The sequence below is a fragment of the Aedes aegypti genome, chromosome 2 (assembly GCF_002204515.2).
Source record: "Aedes aegypti strain LVP_AGWG chromosome 2, AaegL5.0 Primary Assembly, whole genome shotgun sequence".
Classification (NCBI taxonomy): Eukaryota; Metazoa; Arthropoda; class Insecta; order Diptera; family Culicidae; genus Aedes; species Aedes aegypti.
The window spans coordinates 398,951,953-398,969,838 of record NC_035108.1 but is presented as its reverse complement, the minus strand read 5'-3'; the positions used below and the strand labels follow the sequence as shown (position 1 = coordinate 398,969,838).

At 36.7% G+C, this 17,886-nt stretch overlaps 1 protein-coding gene across 2 annotated transcripts in view; it reads right to left on the bottom strand.

The window, feature by feature from the left end:
• Positions 1–233: 233 nt before the first annotated feature.
• LOC5568616 (pancreatic lipase-related protein 2) overlaps positions 234–17,886 on the bottom strand; it is a 68,709-nt gene continuing 51,056 nt past the window's right edge. Inside the window, exons 3-8 of one of the 2 annotated variants that reach the window (XM_021847057.1) lie at positions 14,097–14,242; positions 1,303–1,418; positions 1,044–1,170; positions 705–905; positions 443–638; positions 234–383 (exon numbers count right to left, since the gene is read on the bottom strand). In XM_021847057.1, the coding sequence (XP_021702749.1) occupies positions 326–383; positions 443–638; positions 705–905; positions 1,044–1,170; positions 1,303–1,418; positions 14,097–14,242 (844 nt within the window). In that variant the 3' untranslated portion in view covers positions 234–325. The remainder of the gene's footprint in view (positions 384–442; positions 639–704; positions 906–1,043; positions 1,171–1,302; positions 1,419–14,096; positions 14,243–17,886) is intronic. The other variant, XM_021847058.1, reaches the window with a different exon arrangement.

Here is a 17,886-nt window from a genome sequence, read left to right as displayed (position 1 = left end):
TACAAGTTTGGATTATGTTTTCCATTATTAATACTAAATTATATTATTTGAAAGTAACACAAAGGTGTGTTGAAAATATTGTACAAAATAGTAACGAGTTAAAGTATTGCAAAGTGCTAGACTTTAAGTCCATTTTTCTTAAAATTTGAAAAATTCCACTTGGTCCACTCTGACTCAACAAAATAATTCGATGTTTGCATCAAACAAAAATATCTCATAGGATTCCATAAATATTATTTATTTTCTACCTCATGTCTTAAATAAATGTATATCACATTTTTACATTCGTATGTACAATCTGGTAACACAACCTATTTCGACAGTTTCAGTTGTATGGGCAATTCATTGCCTGATCCATGTGAACACAATATCCACCGGTAGCTCTGCAATATGTATCCAACATTACTTGTATGTTCAGTAAAACACAAATTCCAATACTTACTCATCCGGTGTGTCCTGTCCGATGTGATAATATTTCATCCTACCTCGTATTCGACTGGAGTACCGTAAGGGTGCAAATGGTATCCGATTGTTCCGCACGCATCCGGTGGGGCACGGAAACGCCACCGTGGATGTACCGGATAATACTGCATTGGCAAGATAGCAAACGCTAAGGAAATGACTGCAACGAGCTCGCTCTAAAGAGATGAGATATTTAGGAATTTTATTTCATTTTTACTTCTATATCGTAAAAATGTTCGCACCAAACTTACTAATGGAATCGCCCGAGCAGTACGGTTGCGTCTGGCCACCGTTGATGCAGAAATCGATCGTTCCGGTAAACGAGCTTTGTCCCAAGAAGCCCGCGTTAGTGTGGATAATCTGCACCACTTTGGCGTCGTCTTTTGTCAGCCGGAACCGATTCGAGGCATGCTTCTCGATCAACGGTCGGGCTGGATCTAAACCTGAGCGGGAGATTGATTCGCAAAGTAATTACATAAAAATATATTGATTGTTTTATTATTTTTTATTCGTACCACCCAATATAATAACTTACAACTAACCCAGAAGCAGATGTAATCATATTAGCACTTTGAACTCACCTATGATTTTGTACTGTCGTTTGGTTAAATGATGGGACATCATGCCGCAAATATGAGCGCCAAGTGAATGGCCTACGCACGTGATCTGCTTGCTGAGGCTCCCGGTAAAGGTAATGAAAGAGTACAGCTGTGAATATGCAACTATTTAGCAAACAATTGATATCAATTGAACCGTGTTAACGCCGCGCCGGCGGACTCATGTTCAAACAAATGTATGTATCATCTAATCTATGATTATCTAAAAAAAGAGCATAACTACCTGGGCCGTACATTGTGAGACTAGCTTCGTGTTGGACAGTGACGAGAGATAGCATGGGTACTGAGAAATCCGCTCCCAATCCACGGCGAAGACGTTGTACTTGCGCGAAAGGTACGCTTGCAGGAGGTGATTTTGTTTGTTTGGACGAGAGCGAAACGATATAAAATTAGCGGGCTTTGTGGTGAGTGCAAGACAGAAGAGCTTTCAGGAGAGGTGAGCTTTTCTCTAGCCCACATGGGACTGGTTCAATAAAAAAATATTCCGCATCATATACCTAGAGGTCTTGGATGGTTGGGAGGTTAAATGTGAACAGCAACTGTAACTTTAGTGATACTAAAATTAGATTCTAAATGTGGAACATAGTTGTGTGGCGTTACTATGCACCCTCCTTTCGAAAAATTAGTGTTTTCTTCAAGCTTCGTCAAAAAATTTGGAATTTTGTATGGACCGTGGTCTTTGGCCAAAACCTCCCTCTTTCTAGATGATCAAGTGTTTCACGTACGGCCCTTAGTTTTTATCTGCATTAACCGGAATCTAAATTTTCAAACTTTTTGTGCACTGAACCTATGTGTAAAAGCATTTGAATTTTTTAATCACCCCTTGTCATTGAAATATAATTGAGCATGTAGATTAAAGTTTTCTATTCATTTATAATACCAAAATTGAGATATTGAAGCGTATAAAAATTTCATAATAGTAGATGAATCCACGCAACTTGACGAAAATATAAATAATTTTTTAATTTGTCGATTTATATTTAGCTGAAACTTTGCACATTTGTTCAGTTTCTGAAAAAATGCCATTCGCTGTTATATTTTTTTTTTCTGAACCAAGACTTATTTTCCAGTAGGGCCTGAGTGATAAAGGCACTTATGATTAAAATATAATTTATTGCAAAAACGACAGCAATTGCAAGAGAAAAAAAAATCATACACGGTAAAAAAATCATTAAATAATTAAATGAGTTACAAAAGGTTAATTTTATCAAAGAGCACATTTTTTAAGAATCTTAAGTTTGACAGTTGGTGGCTAACATTATGACCTAACTTGTGACAAAAAAATAAGATATTTTTTAAAATGCGCTTTTTGAGAAAATTAACTTTTTTTAACTATTTTTTTTTCAAACGTTTTTTTTACAGTACACATCTTTATACAACTTCGCTTAATACACCAAATCAAACATACTAACCGTTTCCGCAATAAATAATATTTTAATCATGAGTGCTTTTTTCACACAGGCCGTACTAGTCGTGATTTAGAAAAAATAATGTTAACGATGAATTGCACTTTCACTTAAAAGGAACAAGTGCTTCAACAAGTTTCAGTTTAATTCAACATGGTCGTGCTGGATAGATTCGCTAGACTCCATGGAATACCTCATTAAGAGCAATGAACGAGCACTTGAACGAGCCTCAAAAAACGGTAACATTCTCTTCACTACAGTGCAAAAAATAATGTATTAAATCATGTATTTTTAAATGCACATTATCTCCGTCGCAAATGTGATGCAACATTACATTTCATTTGCATCATTTGAAAGTGATGCAGATACAAATGTTTATGGAATTGAGGAAATGTAGTGTGAAAAGAACGTAAAAAGTTGATGATATAAAAACATCTCTAAAAAAATGCTGGATTATGCAATCCAAACCTATAGGGTAGAAGTACCAATAATGGCTATAGCACCAATTATGGCAATAGTAGGCAACTAGAATATAACGGCCAACATTCACAGGAATGATAAACCTTTTTATAAAAATTTGCCTATCACATACCATGCCCACACAGTTACGGATCACTTTGGCGTTCAACATCGGATAACTTGCTCAAAACATAAACGTTGACGTAGGGGAATTAGGGGCATAATGGACACGTTAAGCAAATGTTCGTTTTAAGACCCTTAAATGGCAATGTTTTTAATTTACCCCCGGCTAGTTTTCAAGTTTGATGTTAGTACGACGTGCCACATTCATTCATAGTGATAAAAATCATATCATATGTCAGAAAAGCGAGATAGAAAATTGGGTCGAAAACAAGGCTGGTAAAAAGGTATCGGGGCGAAATGAACACCTGTATGAAATTTAGTTATTCCAACATATTCAATGACTGTCAATCATTCCGATATGCAAAAGGACTCTCCCTCAATCATAATAGCTAAAAAGAACCTGTCTGGGTTCGTTACTTTGCTCAAAAATTAGATTCTTCCACGGTCTTGCTTATATGCCAATTTGAAACTGAGAAAAATTTTAAGTCAAATTTTAAAGAGCAATTGAAGCAAAAAATATTTTTTTTTACCGTCAAGCATTTCAAATGCATTACAGATTCCATGCAGTGAATGAACTTTTGATGAAATATGTGTATTATCAGATATTGAGAGGGTGTCCATTTCGCCCCGTATGTTCATTATGCCCCTAATACCCCTAGAACATATTTTTCCCATGTTATGTCTTCTACCATTTGTAATGTTAAGCACAACATTCTTCTTCTTCTTTCTGGCGTAACGTCACAATTGGGACAAAGCCTGCTTCACAGATTAGTGTTCTTATGAGCACTTCCACAGTTATTAACTGAGAGCTTTCTTTGCCGTTTGACCATTTTTGCATGTGTATATCATGTGGCAGGTACGAAGATACTCTTATGCCCAAGGAATCGAGAAAATTTCCTTTACGAAAAGATCCTCGACCAGCGGGATTCGAACCCACGACCCTCAGCATGGTCATGCTGAATAGCTGCGCGTTTACCGCTACGGCTATCTGGGCCCCATGTTAAGCACAACATGCAACCGCTAAATAACGGTGTATTTGACAAATGTTTAGTTGGTACCCCACAAGTATCATTATATGGTCGTTTTCTGTAAGAAGTGCCGTTTGCATTCATAAGCTCCCACAGGTGGTAAAAATCAAATATTATAGCAGAAAAAATGCTCGTTCGCTTAGATTTAGTATGAATTCATTTTTGGAAAACATTTTCCTTAATTGTTGATTGTAAAAACTGAATATTAGCCGTTCTAACTAGTGATTCATAATATGGGCCAGGAAATGATTGTTTACCACGGTTATGGATCATTTCCAAAGAATGTAGATTTCTGCTATTTTAAGCATTGGATTCGTCATTTTCAGATAATAGCACTTAGGATAAAAGTAATAAAACACCAAGGTTTGTAAATTTCATTTTTTAGCAGACAAAAATGGGTGAACAACTTGGTGTGAAGCGAAAACAGTACATATCTCAGTTACTATAATGCAGTATCACAAAAAATGACATTTTACCCTTGTTTCCAGCTATAACACTGCTATTTTTTGCAGTAATATGTGACACATTGTTAACTTTCGCCAGATCATGCAATACAGATGCATTGAGTTGAAAATCTTTTGATTTTGCGCACTGATCCGTAATATGTCACAATTTGATCCATAATATGAAAATTAATCCATAAAATGGTTTTCAGAAACCGATACAATTTTTAATTTTATGCAATTCTATGTAAATTTTACACTCGAAACAGTTTACTAACCGAAGTTCCAACTTGAAACGATTCAATTCGTGCTTTTAAATAACAATTTTACGTTTTTCATGTCGTTTTATTGAATTTTATAGGTTGGACTTCAAACTATTTGATCCATAATTGTGGGGTCATGGTATGTCACCTTCTTAGCAGATTGCTAAAGGACACCACTAACGAAATGTATGTTTTTATCCGGAAAAACGGCTTCAACCGATTAATGTATGTTGCCTAGTGAGAACAAATGAATAAATTTTGCTGGTGAGCAATCAAATCTACTGTTTTAAGCTGGAAATCGTGTTATTTCGACTATGTCGATAACTGGTACAAAGAGTGTATGAGTGCCCAATTATGGCGATACTCTGGAGCCACTTTGTTTAATTTTTTAATCAGTGAAATAGAAGAAGCAAAGCTATTTTACGAGTGACTTTCACGACCGGAAAGTTCGGTAAGGCATTATCTTCATGTTATGTACAATCACACATTAGAAAACGTTCGCAAGCGGAAGATGCAAATTTCATGGTAGAGGAGAGTTTTCAGTGACACTCGATTTTTTAATTTTTCCTCTTTTTTCATTAAAATTAGGCGCCGGAAAGGTAATTTGAGTTTATTAATGCTGTTTTGTATCATAATTTGCATTTTCACTACATCTCGACTCCTTTTCAAAAATTAATTTGCTTAAAGTACAAAAACTGGGATTTGTACAAGACGAACAAACGACAGTAGCTAGCGCCCCCATGTTTGGCAGAAACATGCTTTGAAACGGTGAGCTTTATTCCGGTAACAATTGCTACATTATTCTTTTTTTTTTCTATCTTTATTAACGAGATTTTTAGCCCTGGGCTAGTTCTTCTCGGGCTAGTTCTTCAACGGCTTTACTTCCCTTCAGAAAGAAGTCGTCACTGAAAATTTTAGTAACTATCTCGGGGATGGGATTCGATCCCAGGTCCTCGGCGTGAGAGGCGTGTGTTCTAACCACTACACCAGGTCCGTCCCCAACATTACTCTATAATTTCAAAAATAACATTACGCCTTGTATTGTAATATCTCATGATATATTCAACGGAATGACATGTGAAAATTTATGTATTTCCAATATCAATCATGGAAAAGAATTTCGTTTCAATCTGATGTGTGTTGGAATGTAATTAAGCACCCATGATATTGAGAAAACGTTACGGAGAAGTCAGTCTGGGCAAATTAAGGTTTATTTTGGCTGTAGACCAATTGATCCTGCACTTTGGGGTTTTGGTAAAAAATTGAGAATAGGGTTTTGTTCTTCTTCGTCGTAAGCGCTACTATTCGTCGTATCAAACTTTAAATGTTCCACTGCGGCGGATTTTCAAACTTACCTGCAACATAGATTCATTATCCAAGTGTAATTTTGTGAAAGCTGTTATGGTTTGTACACTTGTACACCAAAAATGCAATAAAACTACTGTATTTTGGTAAATAACTTCAGTTCAATTATCCACATTGCACTTTTTCACCGAAATCGCATGGACGAACACGATTTGAGAGAAATGCTTAGCGATCGACTGAGCCACACCACTTTCGAACACAAGTTTCTTCCCGCCCCCGTGGGTGACTTACTTCGCCGTGCACTTATTTTCACTGTGGAAAACCTTCGTACTTCTTCACTGAAGGATTTCATTCCAATCTCACGCCGTAAAACTTCTCTAAATCACCAAATTTTACGAAATTTCCTCAACCGTCGCGTATAATTGAGAATGTAAACAAAGTTTAATCCGTCGTACTGAGAAAAAAAAAAAGCTTGTGCGCATCAATGTGTGCGCGACGCTCGATGTAAAAATACGGTTTCTTTGATTGTGTTGTTTTCGCTGTACTGTGAGCAAATGCCATAATTGTACGGTCAAAAGGAATTGTGTTCATAGGTTTGGGCTGAATTTTGATAACGAGCAATGAATTTTAAAGGAAATTAGTATATTCCATCATGCTGAAGAAATGGAGGGAGATGTCAGTAGATCTATATATTCTAGTAAAACATTTTATTATAGCGTTGATATGTTGTGTTTTAACCATTCAATACACACAGTGAGCCGTAAGTTGTGAGACGAATCTGGAAACTGATTGCGACGGAGTTGAAAACGATACGACGGACTGAGAATACGGTAAGATGCATTTTCTTTGCATTATTTCCAAAAAGAGATAAAGATTTATCAAAATGTTATTGTACAATGCTAAAGCCGTTTTGAGAAAGAATTGTTTGGCATCGGTTTGTGTCAGCATCATTCACTGCAATACTGGGAAAATTGCAGTTCTCACTGATCAATGCTTAATACGATGGATACTAGCACATCACCCAACACATCACAGCAAAAAAAAATCAGTTCACGTATTTTTTGGCTACGTATCAATGATAGGACGTAATTGAATTCGATTACATCCATTTTATAATAATATTCCGCTCAAAACGTAATCAGATTCGATCGATGAAAATGCCAAGAACTCAATTTCGAGCAACACAAAACATGTATCAAGGTTAACCCACTTATTTCAGCGAGGTGAGATGACCGAGAGGTATCGGACGCAGCTCTTACTCGCTAGATCAGGGCTCAAATCCCGGCCAACCTTTTACATCTTTTTTGTCAACTTATCGAACCGGTTCTATCGAATGCTAATATTCATGTCAATATTCAGCATTAGCTGGCTGGTTTTATACGTTTTAATGACGTAATTATACATCATATTTGCAACCGGACTTATATGCAGCTAAAATGACGTGATATTACCAAATATTTTTGCTGTGATTCTAAAAATTACGTACGAATTTTTGGATTTCGGTAGGAACTCTGGGATTCAAGAATACAGTTTCTCTAGTAATTATGGATTGCTATATGCGTCAAGAAATCCCGTTGGAGATATTAAATTCCCGTAGATATTTCACGTTAACAGTATTGCACAGCAAAAAAACAACGTCATTTTAAATGCACATCACTTTCGTCGCAAATATGACGTAAAATTATATCTTTCAAACGTACAAAAACAAGCCATAGGCAGCTGAAAATTGGTCTAATAATCAATAGAACCGGTTTGAACAATGAACAAAGAAAAAGTAAAAGATTGAACGGGATTTCAACTACGATTCAGCGAGTGAGATCCAAGACCGTTACCTATCGGTCATCTCACCACATTAACTTCACCGCTTAAAAAAATATTCAAATCGCAATAACTTTTTTGTTTCTATATATTTTTGAACCATTCTTTTACAAGTGTTCAAAAAACTTTTCTAGTTTCAGAATATGTGTCGATATTGAGAATTGGTCATCTAAATCCGGGGACATTCTAAAATTCCTTGGGAGACCGACGCGTAGCCATCACCCACGTAAATATATCAGGCTACAGAATTTTTATCGTATTCGGATATTCACTCCTCGAAATGATACATTGAGGTGAAGATAAATCGAAGCCAAAATTAAAATTTTCAAGAGCACGGATCTGGAGAACCAAACATCCGTTTGAGCTGAAAACCTAATCGATTGGTCACCACCAGCGAGTGACCAATCGATTAGGTTTTCAGCTCAAACGGATGAGATTGTTGTGAAAAAATGAAGCAGTTTGATGCAGTCGTCTTTGAGTAATGTGCATTTATGTTTCTGGTACCACGCTGGACAAATAAAGATAATGAAAACTTTAAAAAACTCGTATCGTAATTTTCAGATTCTTCCAAAAGTACTGGACCGATTTATATGATTTTTTCAGAGTAGCTCCCTATCACCAGGTCCGTCCCACTCGGGATCAGATTGGGTACAACTTATAGTACTGCATTTGGTCCCTCGGTAGTACAAAAGGTACCCAAGTTTGACAGATCGCAGTACACTTTTCACGGCATTCTAGATTACCTTATGAGCCATAAAACTTTGGGCAACTGCAAGGTACATGGAGGTCTTCAATTTGTCTTTGCTATCACCTAGTTTTGTGTAGCCCACATTTAATTTTATTTTTTGATGAACTAAAAACAAAATGGCCACGAAAGACATTTTATATGGAGAATGTCAGTTTCCCAAGGAACATCGGAATATCTTAAAAACTAGAACACTAATGATAAATATCGACACGAATTCTTAAACTAGAAGAGTTTTATTAGATCTCGTGAAAAAATAATACTAAAATATCGAGAAACAAAAAAGTTATCGCGATTTGAATATTTTTTTTGCGGTAAAAATGAAGCTGCCGGTAGAGGGGTTAAGGCGAAGTAGGCCGTCATTGAAATTTGTACGCGTTGTTAATGATTGTTGCTTATTCATCTCACGATTTCAAATCAAAGAAAATCAGTTGGTTTTGCACTGACACAGCTGAAAAAGTATCAGCATACTTGCTGTATGTTGGCGCGTTCAGTATTACTTTTTCAAGTCAATATAATCTATCAAGAATTAGTTTTATCCCTTTGAAATTGCATGCTACAAAGTCATCATTGCTGCCAAAACGAATGACGGGCTACTTCGCCTTAAAGAACGAATGATAAATTAGAAACAAGTTGTGTTTTGTTGGTCGAGAGTAGAGCTACACTGAGAGAGAGGAGACAGCTCACTGACAACTAGCTTGTTTTCTTGGCTTCTTCGATTTCTTCTTCTCATGTTTGGGTTGTGCACAATGGTTCGGAGAGAACAAACTGGATCAAAACCATTTTCACATCCGATTCATTATCAAAAAGATCATAAAAATAAAAAATGTCAACATCGATTTGAGTCCAATCGACAATATTTAAATATTCAACAATTTTATATGCGAGAGCACAGGAAAACAACCTGAATTTTCAATCACATCTAGTTTTAGTTTGGCAAAATTTTGACGGTTTTTCACGCTCTGCCCTTCGGATGTTCGGTTTTCAGGTGACAGTTGATGACAGGTTACCTTGACTTTTGGAAGCTCGCAATCTAAGCCAGCTGTCTCCTCTCTCTCAGGAGTTGCATATTTCTCAGGAGCACATAAATGTACTGACGAGCCTCCAGCCAATAGAATTATTAGTAGTAGAACGCTAATAGCGTAGTTGTCACAAAACTGATTTCAATTTTTATTACCTTAAATTATGGTTTTTCATTGTTTGTTCTATACCATGATGTTGTTTTGGTTCCTAAAATTAATCTGACACTTTGAAGCCCGGTACTCACGCTGTCAGTTCGTGGCAAACTAGATGTTGGTAACACGAACAGCAGCGACATTAGCATTCTTAGGTTAATGCTTCTACTCTCCAGCCAAACCGTCTCTCAGCTTATCGTAATCCTAGTATTCTGCGCTAGATGGAGGCTCATGAAAATTCTAAAAGCGCGCGATAGGTGATGTGCTCTTGGGGAGACTCGTCTCATGCGCTGCTCGGCGCTACGGCTCGCCATCGGTATCCAAGTTGTGAAACAACTGGTTAGTAACGAAGAGCCTCTACAGCTGTTTTCGCCTCATTATGCAGGTGTCTAGATGGCTTACATGATATGGTCGAAGACTCATGATCCAAGAGTACAATTTCGATCCTCGTTGAAAACTTTTGTAATCTCTTCAATTATTGTGCTGAACACGGCATTAAAATTAACAAGGCAGGCTCTTTACTGATGTAGATATCAAGTTTCATTGTAAACATGTGACGTCACTCCTATCGTACCATATGCCTTCCGGACCACTAGATATTTTTTTTCGCAGATTTGTTCGAGGCGGATAGGAATGACGTCGCAAAGTAGCTGTCAGTTTTCGGAATATATCACCTTCTTAATATAGTACACCGGGGTGCTGAATTTTAAACAACACATGTGAAGGAGCGCATAAGACCACAGTGAGACACATCTCAAGACAAATGTGGCGCACCAAAAAAGGTCTCACAATGTACAGCGCTCCCGTGCGCTTGCAAGCAATGAGGCTCCGCACCTAAGTTTACGTGCACAGTAACTCTAGTCGAGATGGGTGTTTTGGCATTTACATCGATGTCACTCATTTACATTTGAAGTGGAGTATTGTAGTAAATAGGATAAAATCGAAAGAAATTGCGTATAAATATTGGAACATAGTTGAAATTCACGTCGGCCGATTTTACTATTTTTTTGCTATGTGGAGTTTCAGTAAGTGTATTGCAATGCTAGAATAGCCAAGTCCAAGCTATGTTTTGAAATTCCGATAAGATTTCTGTGGGAATTTAGGAAATCCAATAGACATATTTGAACATTGGGATTGCAGTGCGAAATATAAGATTATTTGAAAAAAAAAAGACTGGGTTTGAGGAAAATGATTGAAGATTTAAATTTTAGTTTGAGAATTGAATTCTGGAATTACCATACGTATTTTGAGATAACGAAGGGAAATTATAAGATTTTGAGAATCTGATGTAAATTCTGAGGTCCTAGGGGGAGTCTTAATGTTGTAGTGGAGATTTTTTTGGATTCCAATGGAATCTTTAAACCCAATTCAAAAATCCGCATTTAGGCCGAATAAGTTAGGCCGAAAGGGTCATTAAGCAAAAAAGTTTGGGTGTTCTGACTTGCCGAATGGGTGGTTAGGTGTTTCGTCAAGATTATCTGCATTACCATGAAGTCTACAATATCCACTGTGAAATATAACTAGAAATAACATCCTTTGTATAAAAGAAAGAAAAACATTGATGAATGCGTTACTCATTTGAAACAGTAGTTTGTATTTTTGACCTTAAATAGTCATATGTTATTTTGGCCTAGCTATCCTTTCAGCCTAGCGACCCTTTCGGCCTAGCGACCTTTTCGGCCTAACGGCTTGCTCGCGGGTCTCGTAAGTAATCTTTCAAAAATATGTTGATACCTCAAAAAACTTCTCCCAATTTTTCTGTATATTTTTCCTGGAGGTCTTCCAGCTCTCATAAGGTGTCTCTTATAACTGAACAAATAAAGTAAGGCCGAAGTACGAGAGACCGAATGGGTCAATAGTCCGAAACCTCCAAAACTTGTTTACGTTTTTCAGCGTTTTGATTATTTATCTAGAGGAATATTCTTTATTTGAAGGGTGCATTTAAATTATGGCATAGGGGCCCAGATAGCCGTAGCGGTAAACGCGCAGCTATTCAGCATGACCATGCTGAGGGTCGTGGGTTCGAAACTCAGTTAATAACTGTGGAAGTGCTCATAAGAACACTAATCTGAGAAGCTGGCTTTGTCCCAGTTGGGACGTAACGCCAGAAAGAAGAAGATTTAAATTATGGTAGCGCACAATTACTCAAGCAGAGATATTCTGTGCAATGAAGCTGAAGAGGAAACGTGAGCCTGCTCGTGCTCATCATGGTAGCTCAGTGGCGAAAAATCCGCTGCACATAAGAAGGTCGTCAATATTTTGACGAAATTGGAATTTTTTGTTGAAATTGGAAGGTTTCTCGTTTTACATTGTTGTAATAATTAGTGTCTTTCATTCATTTAAATTAGTGTCTTTATACCTGGAATTATTTTACTCATTGATTTTGTCTTCTTTTAATAAGTCTGTTCTTTACATTTTTATTCTCAAATAGAAATTAAGTTACTCCTACATGCATTAGTGATTTTCGTTTATTTGGTAAATTGGCTTTTCTTTAAAGATATACGATCACAGTTACTGTAGAGTGGTGGCTACTAGCGAACTCAAGCAAGATTTGGTCTTCTAATAAACAACGGTTGTACTTTCGAGTATTGTTGCTTCAATGATAGTTTTTGGCATCAAAGTACTTCTGCTAATTTATCTGAAATGTTTCGTTCTTTCAAATGTGTTGTTTTGTTGTTTCAAATTACATCATGAAGTTGATTATGAAACTTTCTTAATTCAACAAATCTCAATCTAAATCCCTGCGCATATTTCAATATAATTGTAAAAAAAGGTAGCATTAACGATTAATTATGAAAGCATTTAATTTTTGAACTCATTCGTCCTTATTACCCTTTTGGCCTTACATACTTTGCCCTAATGACCCAGCACCCTCAGATAGAACGTCTGTGGAATTCTCCAAAAAATCTCCAGCGATAAGAAATTATCTGAAGAATCCTTTGACCAGTTTTTCCCAGAATATATTTATGAAATCTTTCGAAAAATTGTAATCATTACCTTATGAAATTAACATATTCTTTCACTACAGTCAAAATTCTTACCAGAATTTCTTCAACAATTTAATTAAAAAATTACAATTGATCTGCAATCTGAAATGATCTGAATGCAAGGAATCTGTCAAAAATGTGTTATAAAATACAAATGGTTTCTACCGAAGATCTACTACGAGCTGTTATTACTCTCAAAATCAATCTTTAAGAAGGCAGGACCCGTCATCAATTTGAGAATTTTAAAAATCAGTTTTTTCGCATGAAAATGTGTTCATTGTATTCTATTCTCCAACCGAAACACAATGAATACATTTTCTTAGAAACAAAAAATCAGTTTTGAACAGAAAAACTGGTGTTGAAGTTTCGATGATGACGATGACGGAGCGTTGAACGTTAAGGCCGCACGGGACGTCATCATAATCACCCTATCCATTTCAAGAAGCAAATCCCAAGAACCACTCCATATATCGATGCGAAAATGTATCACTATGATTCTATATACGTAGTGCACAACCCGATAAAATTTCAGCTTCATCGGTTCACTAAAACTCGAGATTTGCTTCCACAAAGTTTTGATGATCATTGTTAGAGTGAGACGAAAGATAGGGAAAATAACACGGTCTCCCGTGTCCCCTTAAAGGAATTCTTCGTCATGGAAACCTTTCAGGGATACTTTGTTCCAATCAGGAAATTGTCTAAATATTCCACCCAATATTTTTTTTTCATTTTCCTCATATTTAGCAATAAATCCATATAGTATAGCTCGTATAGTGGATACGAGTAACTGACACTGAAGAAGACTGCAAGTGGTAGTCGAAATACGCGTATCTGTCAAAGATAAGCATTTAGAGCGGAATGAAAAGGAACAAGGTACTCCACTCTACTTTTAACATCTGATTCTTTTTTTCGTTTTAATAAAGTGCCTTATAATAATCAGTTGCAAGGGACGATTCAAATATGACGTCCATCGTTTTTCGGGATTTCTAGACCCCCCTTCCCCAACTGTCACGCTTTTTCCAATACCTAATACACGCACTGTCACACTTCCATAGACCCCCCCCCCCTTCCCTAAATGATGGACGTCATTTTTGGATGACCCCCAATCAGTTCTTTCGTATTTCTTTACTGGCAGAAGTTTTAATTAACTTGTTAACGGAAAACAAATAGAAACATGTACCACATACTAAACCTTCCAATGCTCTCTGTCACCTCTACCGCAGAATAATTTAAAAGATCGCTTCCTCTACCGTAAAGCAACATACCATCCTTCAAAAACATAATATGCCGGCTCGTTTGTGTCCCGTTGAAACCGTGGATGATTATCGCCGTCTCGCGATGGGGTCTGAAGCCAGCTTTGAAAAATGTCTTTGGCCGAGTCATGTCTACGATTCTGCCGCGTTTACAGGTGCTGGAAAAAAGAGAGAAGAAAAACGACAACCATTGGCACAAGGTATGAAGACTTGCTGTTTTCCATTTATCATTGCAAACCGTTCGGTCTGTCTGCTAGAAATCATTCGATCCAATTATGGTTTTATACCCATTGAGCAATGACAATGGAAATGGTTAAATGCTAGGAAAAATAAACTATTATGACCAGAGGGATGGCATCATAGTTTTTTAATATGGTATTTGACAGGTCTTGTTGTGCCTTCTTATCGGGAGCATAAATTTATACTCCAGTTGCAATTTTCACGCACACTCATATATTTGTTGAATGTTTACCATCCGTATAAGAGAAAATGGGACAAAATGCGCCAAACAAGACAAAAACTGCGCATAGCTGGTATGTGAGAATGTGCATTGAAAGTCTTCGGTTTTCTTAACAATTTTTATCCGCGTTAGCAATGGCATTTAGCCATCGATCCCGCGCATCGATATTGGTTGGAAACTTATGATGCGAAATGTTATCATCGTTATAATTGTTCTTCAGATTATGAAAATCGACACCACAAGAAGGAAAACAACACTTCATTGTGCTTTTCACGATGATAGAAATGCAACTTACTTTTATTTTAAACCGCGAGCTACGCTATGGCAATAATAACGAACAATATGCATAGATTTTGTGTGCCTAGGTTCGTTTTCCCACATTCGCACCAGCTGCATTGCTTATAGCGTAATAGTATTGGTGAGCGCTGCTTGCGTTCGATAAGAGGCAACAAAATATGGCCATCATATCGGCCCCCTGATTATGACACACCCACTCTTGGGTGACTGGTGGCGCTACTACCTACTATGTATAGTGATAAAGCATATTTAATGATCGCAAAAACAAATGGCTGCAGTCTTTGACGATGTGATAGATAGGGAAAATGTATGTTGTCACAGTTTGTTCACGCGATAATGGCCCGTTTAAAGAGTGGTGAAAATTGTTTGTGTGCACATTTAAGGTCGTTGATTACATTATTATTAGATGGAGCATAGGGTGTACTGAAATTTCATTTGTCAGAAAACTTGGAAACTCAAATTTTGGAAAATGATGCTAAGAGGATTCCACGTTGAAATTCTCGAAAAAGGTCCAATTGTGCATAACTTGAAATATTTTCTTATAATTAATCATAAAGACCAATTTGAGAAAAATCGATTGATATTATATCGGGAAATTTCAATCAAATTATGTCTAGCCCAAAAGCTCAAGTCATATTTTGGATGCTTATTCTTCTTCTTCTTCTTTTTCTGGGACAGAGCCGACTACTCAGCGTAGTGTTCTTATGAGCACTTCAACAGTTATTAACTGAGAGCTTTCTTTGTCATTCGTATATCGTGTAGCAGGTACGATGATACTCTATGTCCAGGGAAGTCAAGGAAATTTCCATTACGAAAAGATCCTGGACCGACCGGGAATTGAACCCAGACACCTTTAGCATGGCTTTGCTTTGTAGCCATGGACTCTAACCACTCGACTAAGGAAGGAATTGCTTACAGTTCCACATGCAATAGTTTGTTTGTAACTTGTTTATCGAATGAGCCCAATTGAAGGATGAGTCCCATGTTTTCCAACAAAGTGCATTTTTTGGGAAACCCTAATGCAAAGCGTCCTTCCGCAACATTCTATCACGACGACGACAGACTTCATGGGACCGTAACTTTTGATTTTGCGTCAGACAGTGACAATCGTGCAAGATTTATTGAATTATTGTTGTTGCCTACCTGTACTTGCTTTACTGCAGAGTGGAGAAACGATTTTCCCATCGCCACCGTTTTGCAGACAACAGGCATCGGTGAATCGAATTAAAAACAAAACATTTCCCTGTTTGTTTTCTCTATCGTTTGCTGGGTTGCGGATTAGTTCAAAGGTACTGTATAAGTTGATGCTGAACGCGACACATACGGTTCGGTGAACATCTTTTATTTATATCTTGCTACTAAGGTACTAGGACCTACCGTTGCACAGTAGTTCGAGGGCGGCCAAATCTGAAAAATCAGAGTTGTTTTCCCCAAATGGATATATTTAGAATCGTTGGATTTTAAACTGGAAAGTAAAATTGATATTTGCGACTCATGTCACCAGCTCTCTATAATTTAAAAGAGAGTTCAATGGTATCTTCAGACAAAATGATTCATAGATACATAATATGCACCTGAGTCGAATAAAAATTTTCATTGAATTCATACAAAGTAAACTAACGTAATAAATTGTTCAAATATATGGTATTTGTTAAAAAAAATCCCTAAAACTAGTAGCCCGCAATTAGATTAAATACATTTGAGAGCTCCAAAAAAGGATTTGTAGAATAAAATTTTAAGTAGAATAAAATTTATTGACCATGAGCATGAGTCTATCTTTAGGGGCCTTCCTTAGCCGAGTGGTTAGAGTCCGCGGCTACAAAGCAATGCCATGCTGAAGGTGTCTGGGTTCGATTCCCGGTCGGTCCAGGATCTTTTCGTAATGGAAATTTCCTTGACTTCCATGGACATAGAGTATAATCGTACCTGCCACACGGTATACGAATGCAAAAATGGCAACTTTAGCAAAGAAAGCTCTCAGTTAATGACTGTGGAAGTGCTCATAAGAACACTAAGCTGAGAAGTAGGCTCTGTCCCAGTGAGAGCGTTAATGCCAAAAAGAAGAATGAGTCTATCTTTGTTCTCGAAATGCATCTTTGGAAAGAGTTTTGTAGGTTGAGAACATCAAAGTGAGCATAAGAGTTCAAAATACTTGAATTTTCAAAATAATACTTCTCACATGTTCTAACTCTACTTTATCGTCTAACTTTGTTCTCAAAATCCTTCTTCGAATTTCCTTTTCGAGGCTTAGATTATCGAAAATTATTACATTTTCAAAATACATTTTACATGATCTAATCCTTCTCCATTGTTTACCTTTTTTGTCAAAATACTACTTCGGAGAGTTATCTATGTCATAAATATCAAATTAGCGAACAAAAATTAAATGAGTTTTCAACAATAATTACAATTTACAATTTTGTTCTCTGCTTTATTGTCTACCTTTGTTTAAAAGACTTGGTTATTTCAAACAGCGTTTTCCAGACTCAGAACATCATAGTGCAAGATAAAAAAATTTGAGATTTGAAATGGCTCAATACATTTTATTTGTTATATGTCTACATTATTATTTATATTTCGTTTGGTTTTGTTCAGCTACTCTATCAGGAGATTATTTTTCTATTATTTGCTTTTTCATGTAACTCGATTTTCGTTGGCCTCCCTTTCCGGGGCTCGCTTTGAGTGAGTGATCTTATTTTGTGATTACCCTTGCTATTTTGACCTCACTGGTTGCAAAGGCAAACTTTCTGACCTATTTTTTTCAACTTTGTTCAATAAAATTGGAATAAAAAGGATAGATATATAAAATTTATGCATATTTTTCAATATGAATGATTCAATGAATGATGCAAACGACAGGATTGGTAGACTTGGTCTCTATTTTAATGCCAGTTTCTAAAAAGCTTATATTTTCAATTTTAGCCAAAATGGCCTAAACAATCTTTTTTTCCTTATTCTGCTTGCATTGGATCCTGATGCAAAATTATACAGGCTCCAAATAAACCTTCAGAGAATAAAATGGGTTTAAGAGCCTCTTCAAGAAAT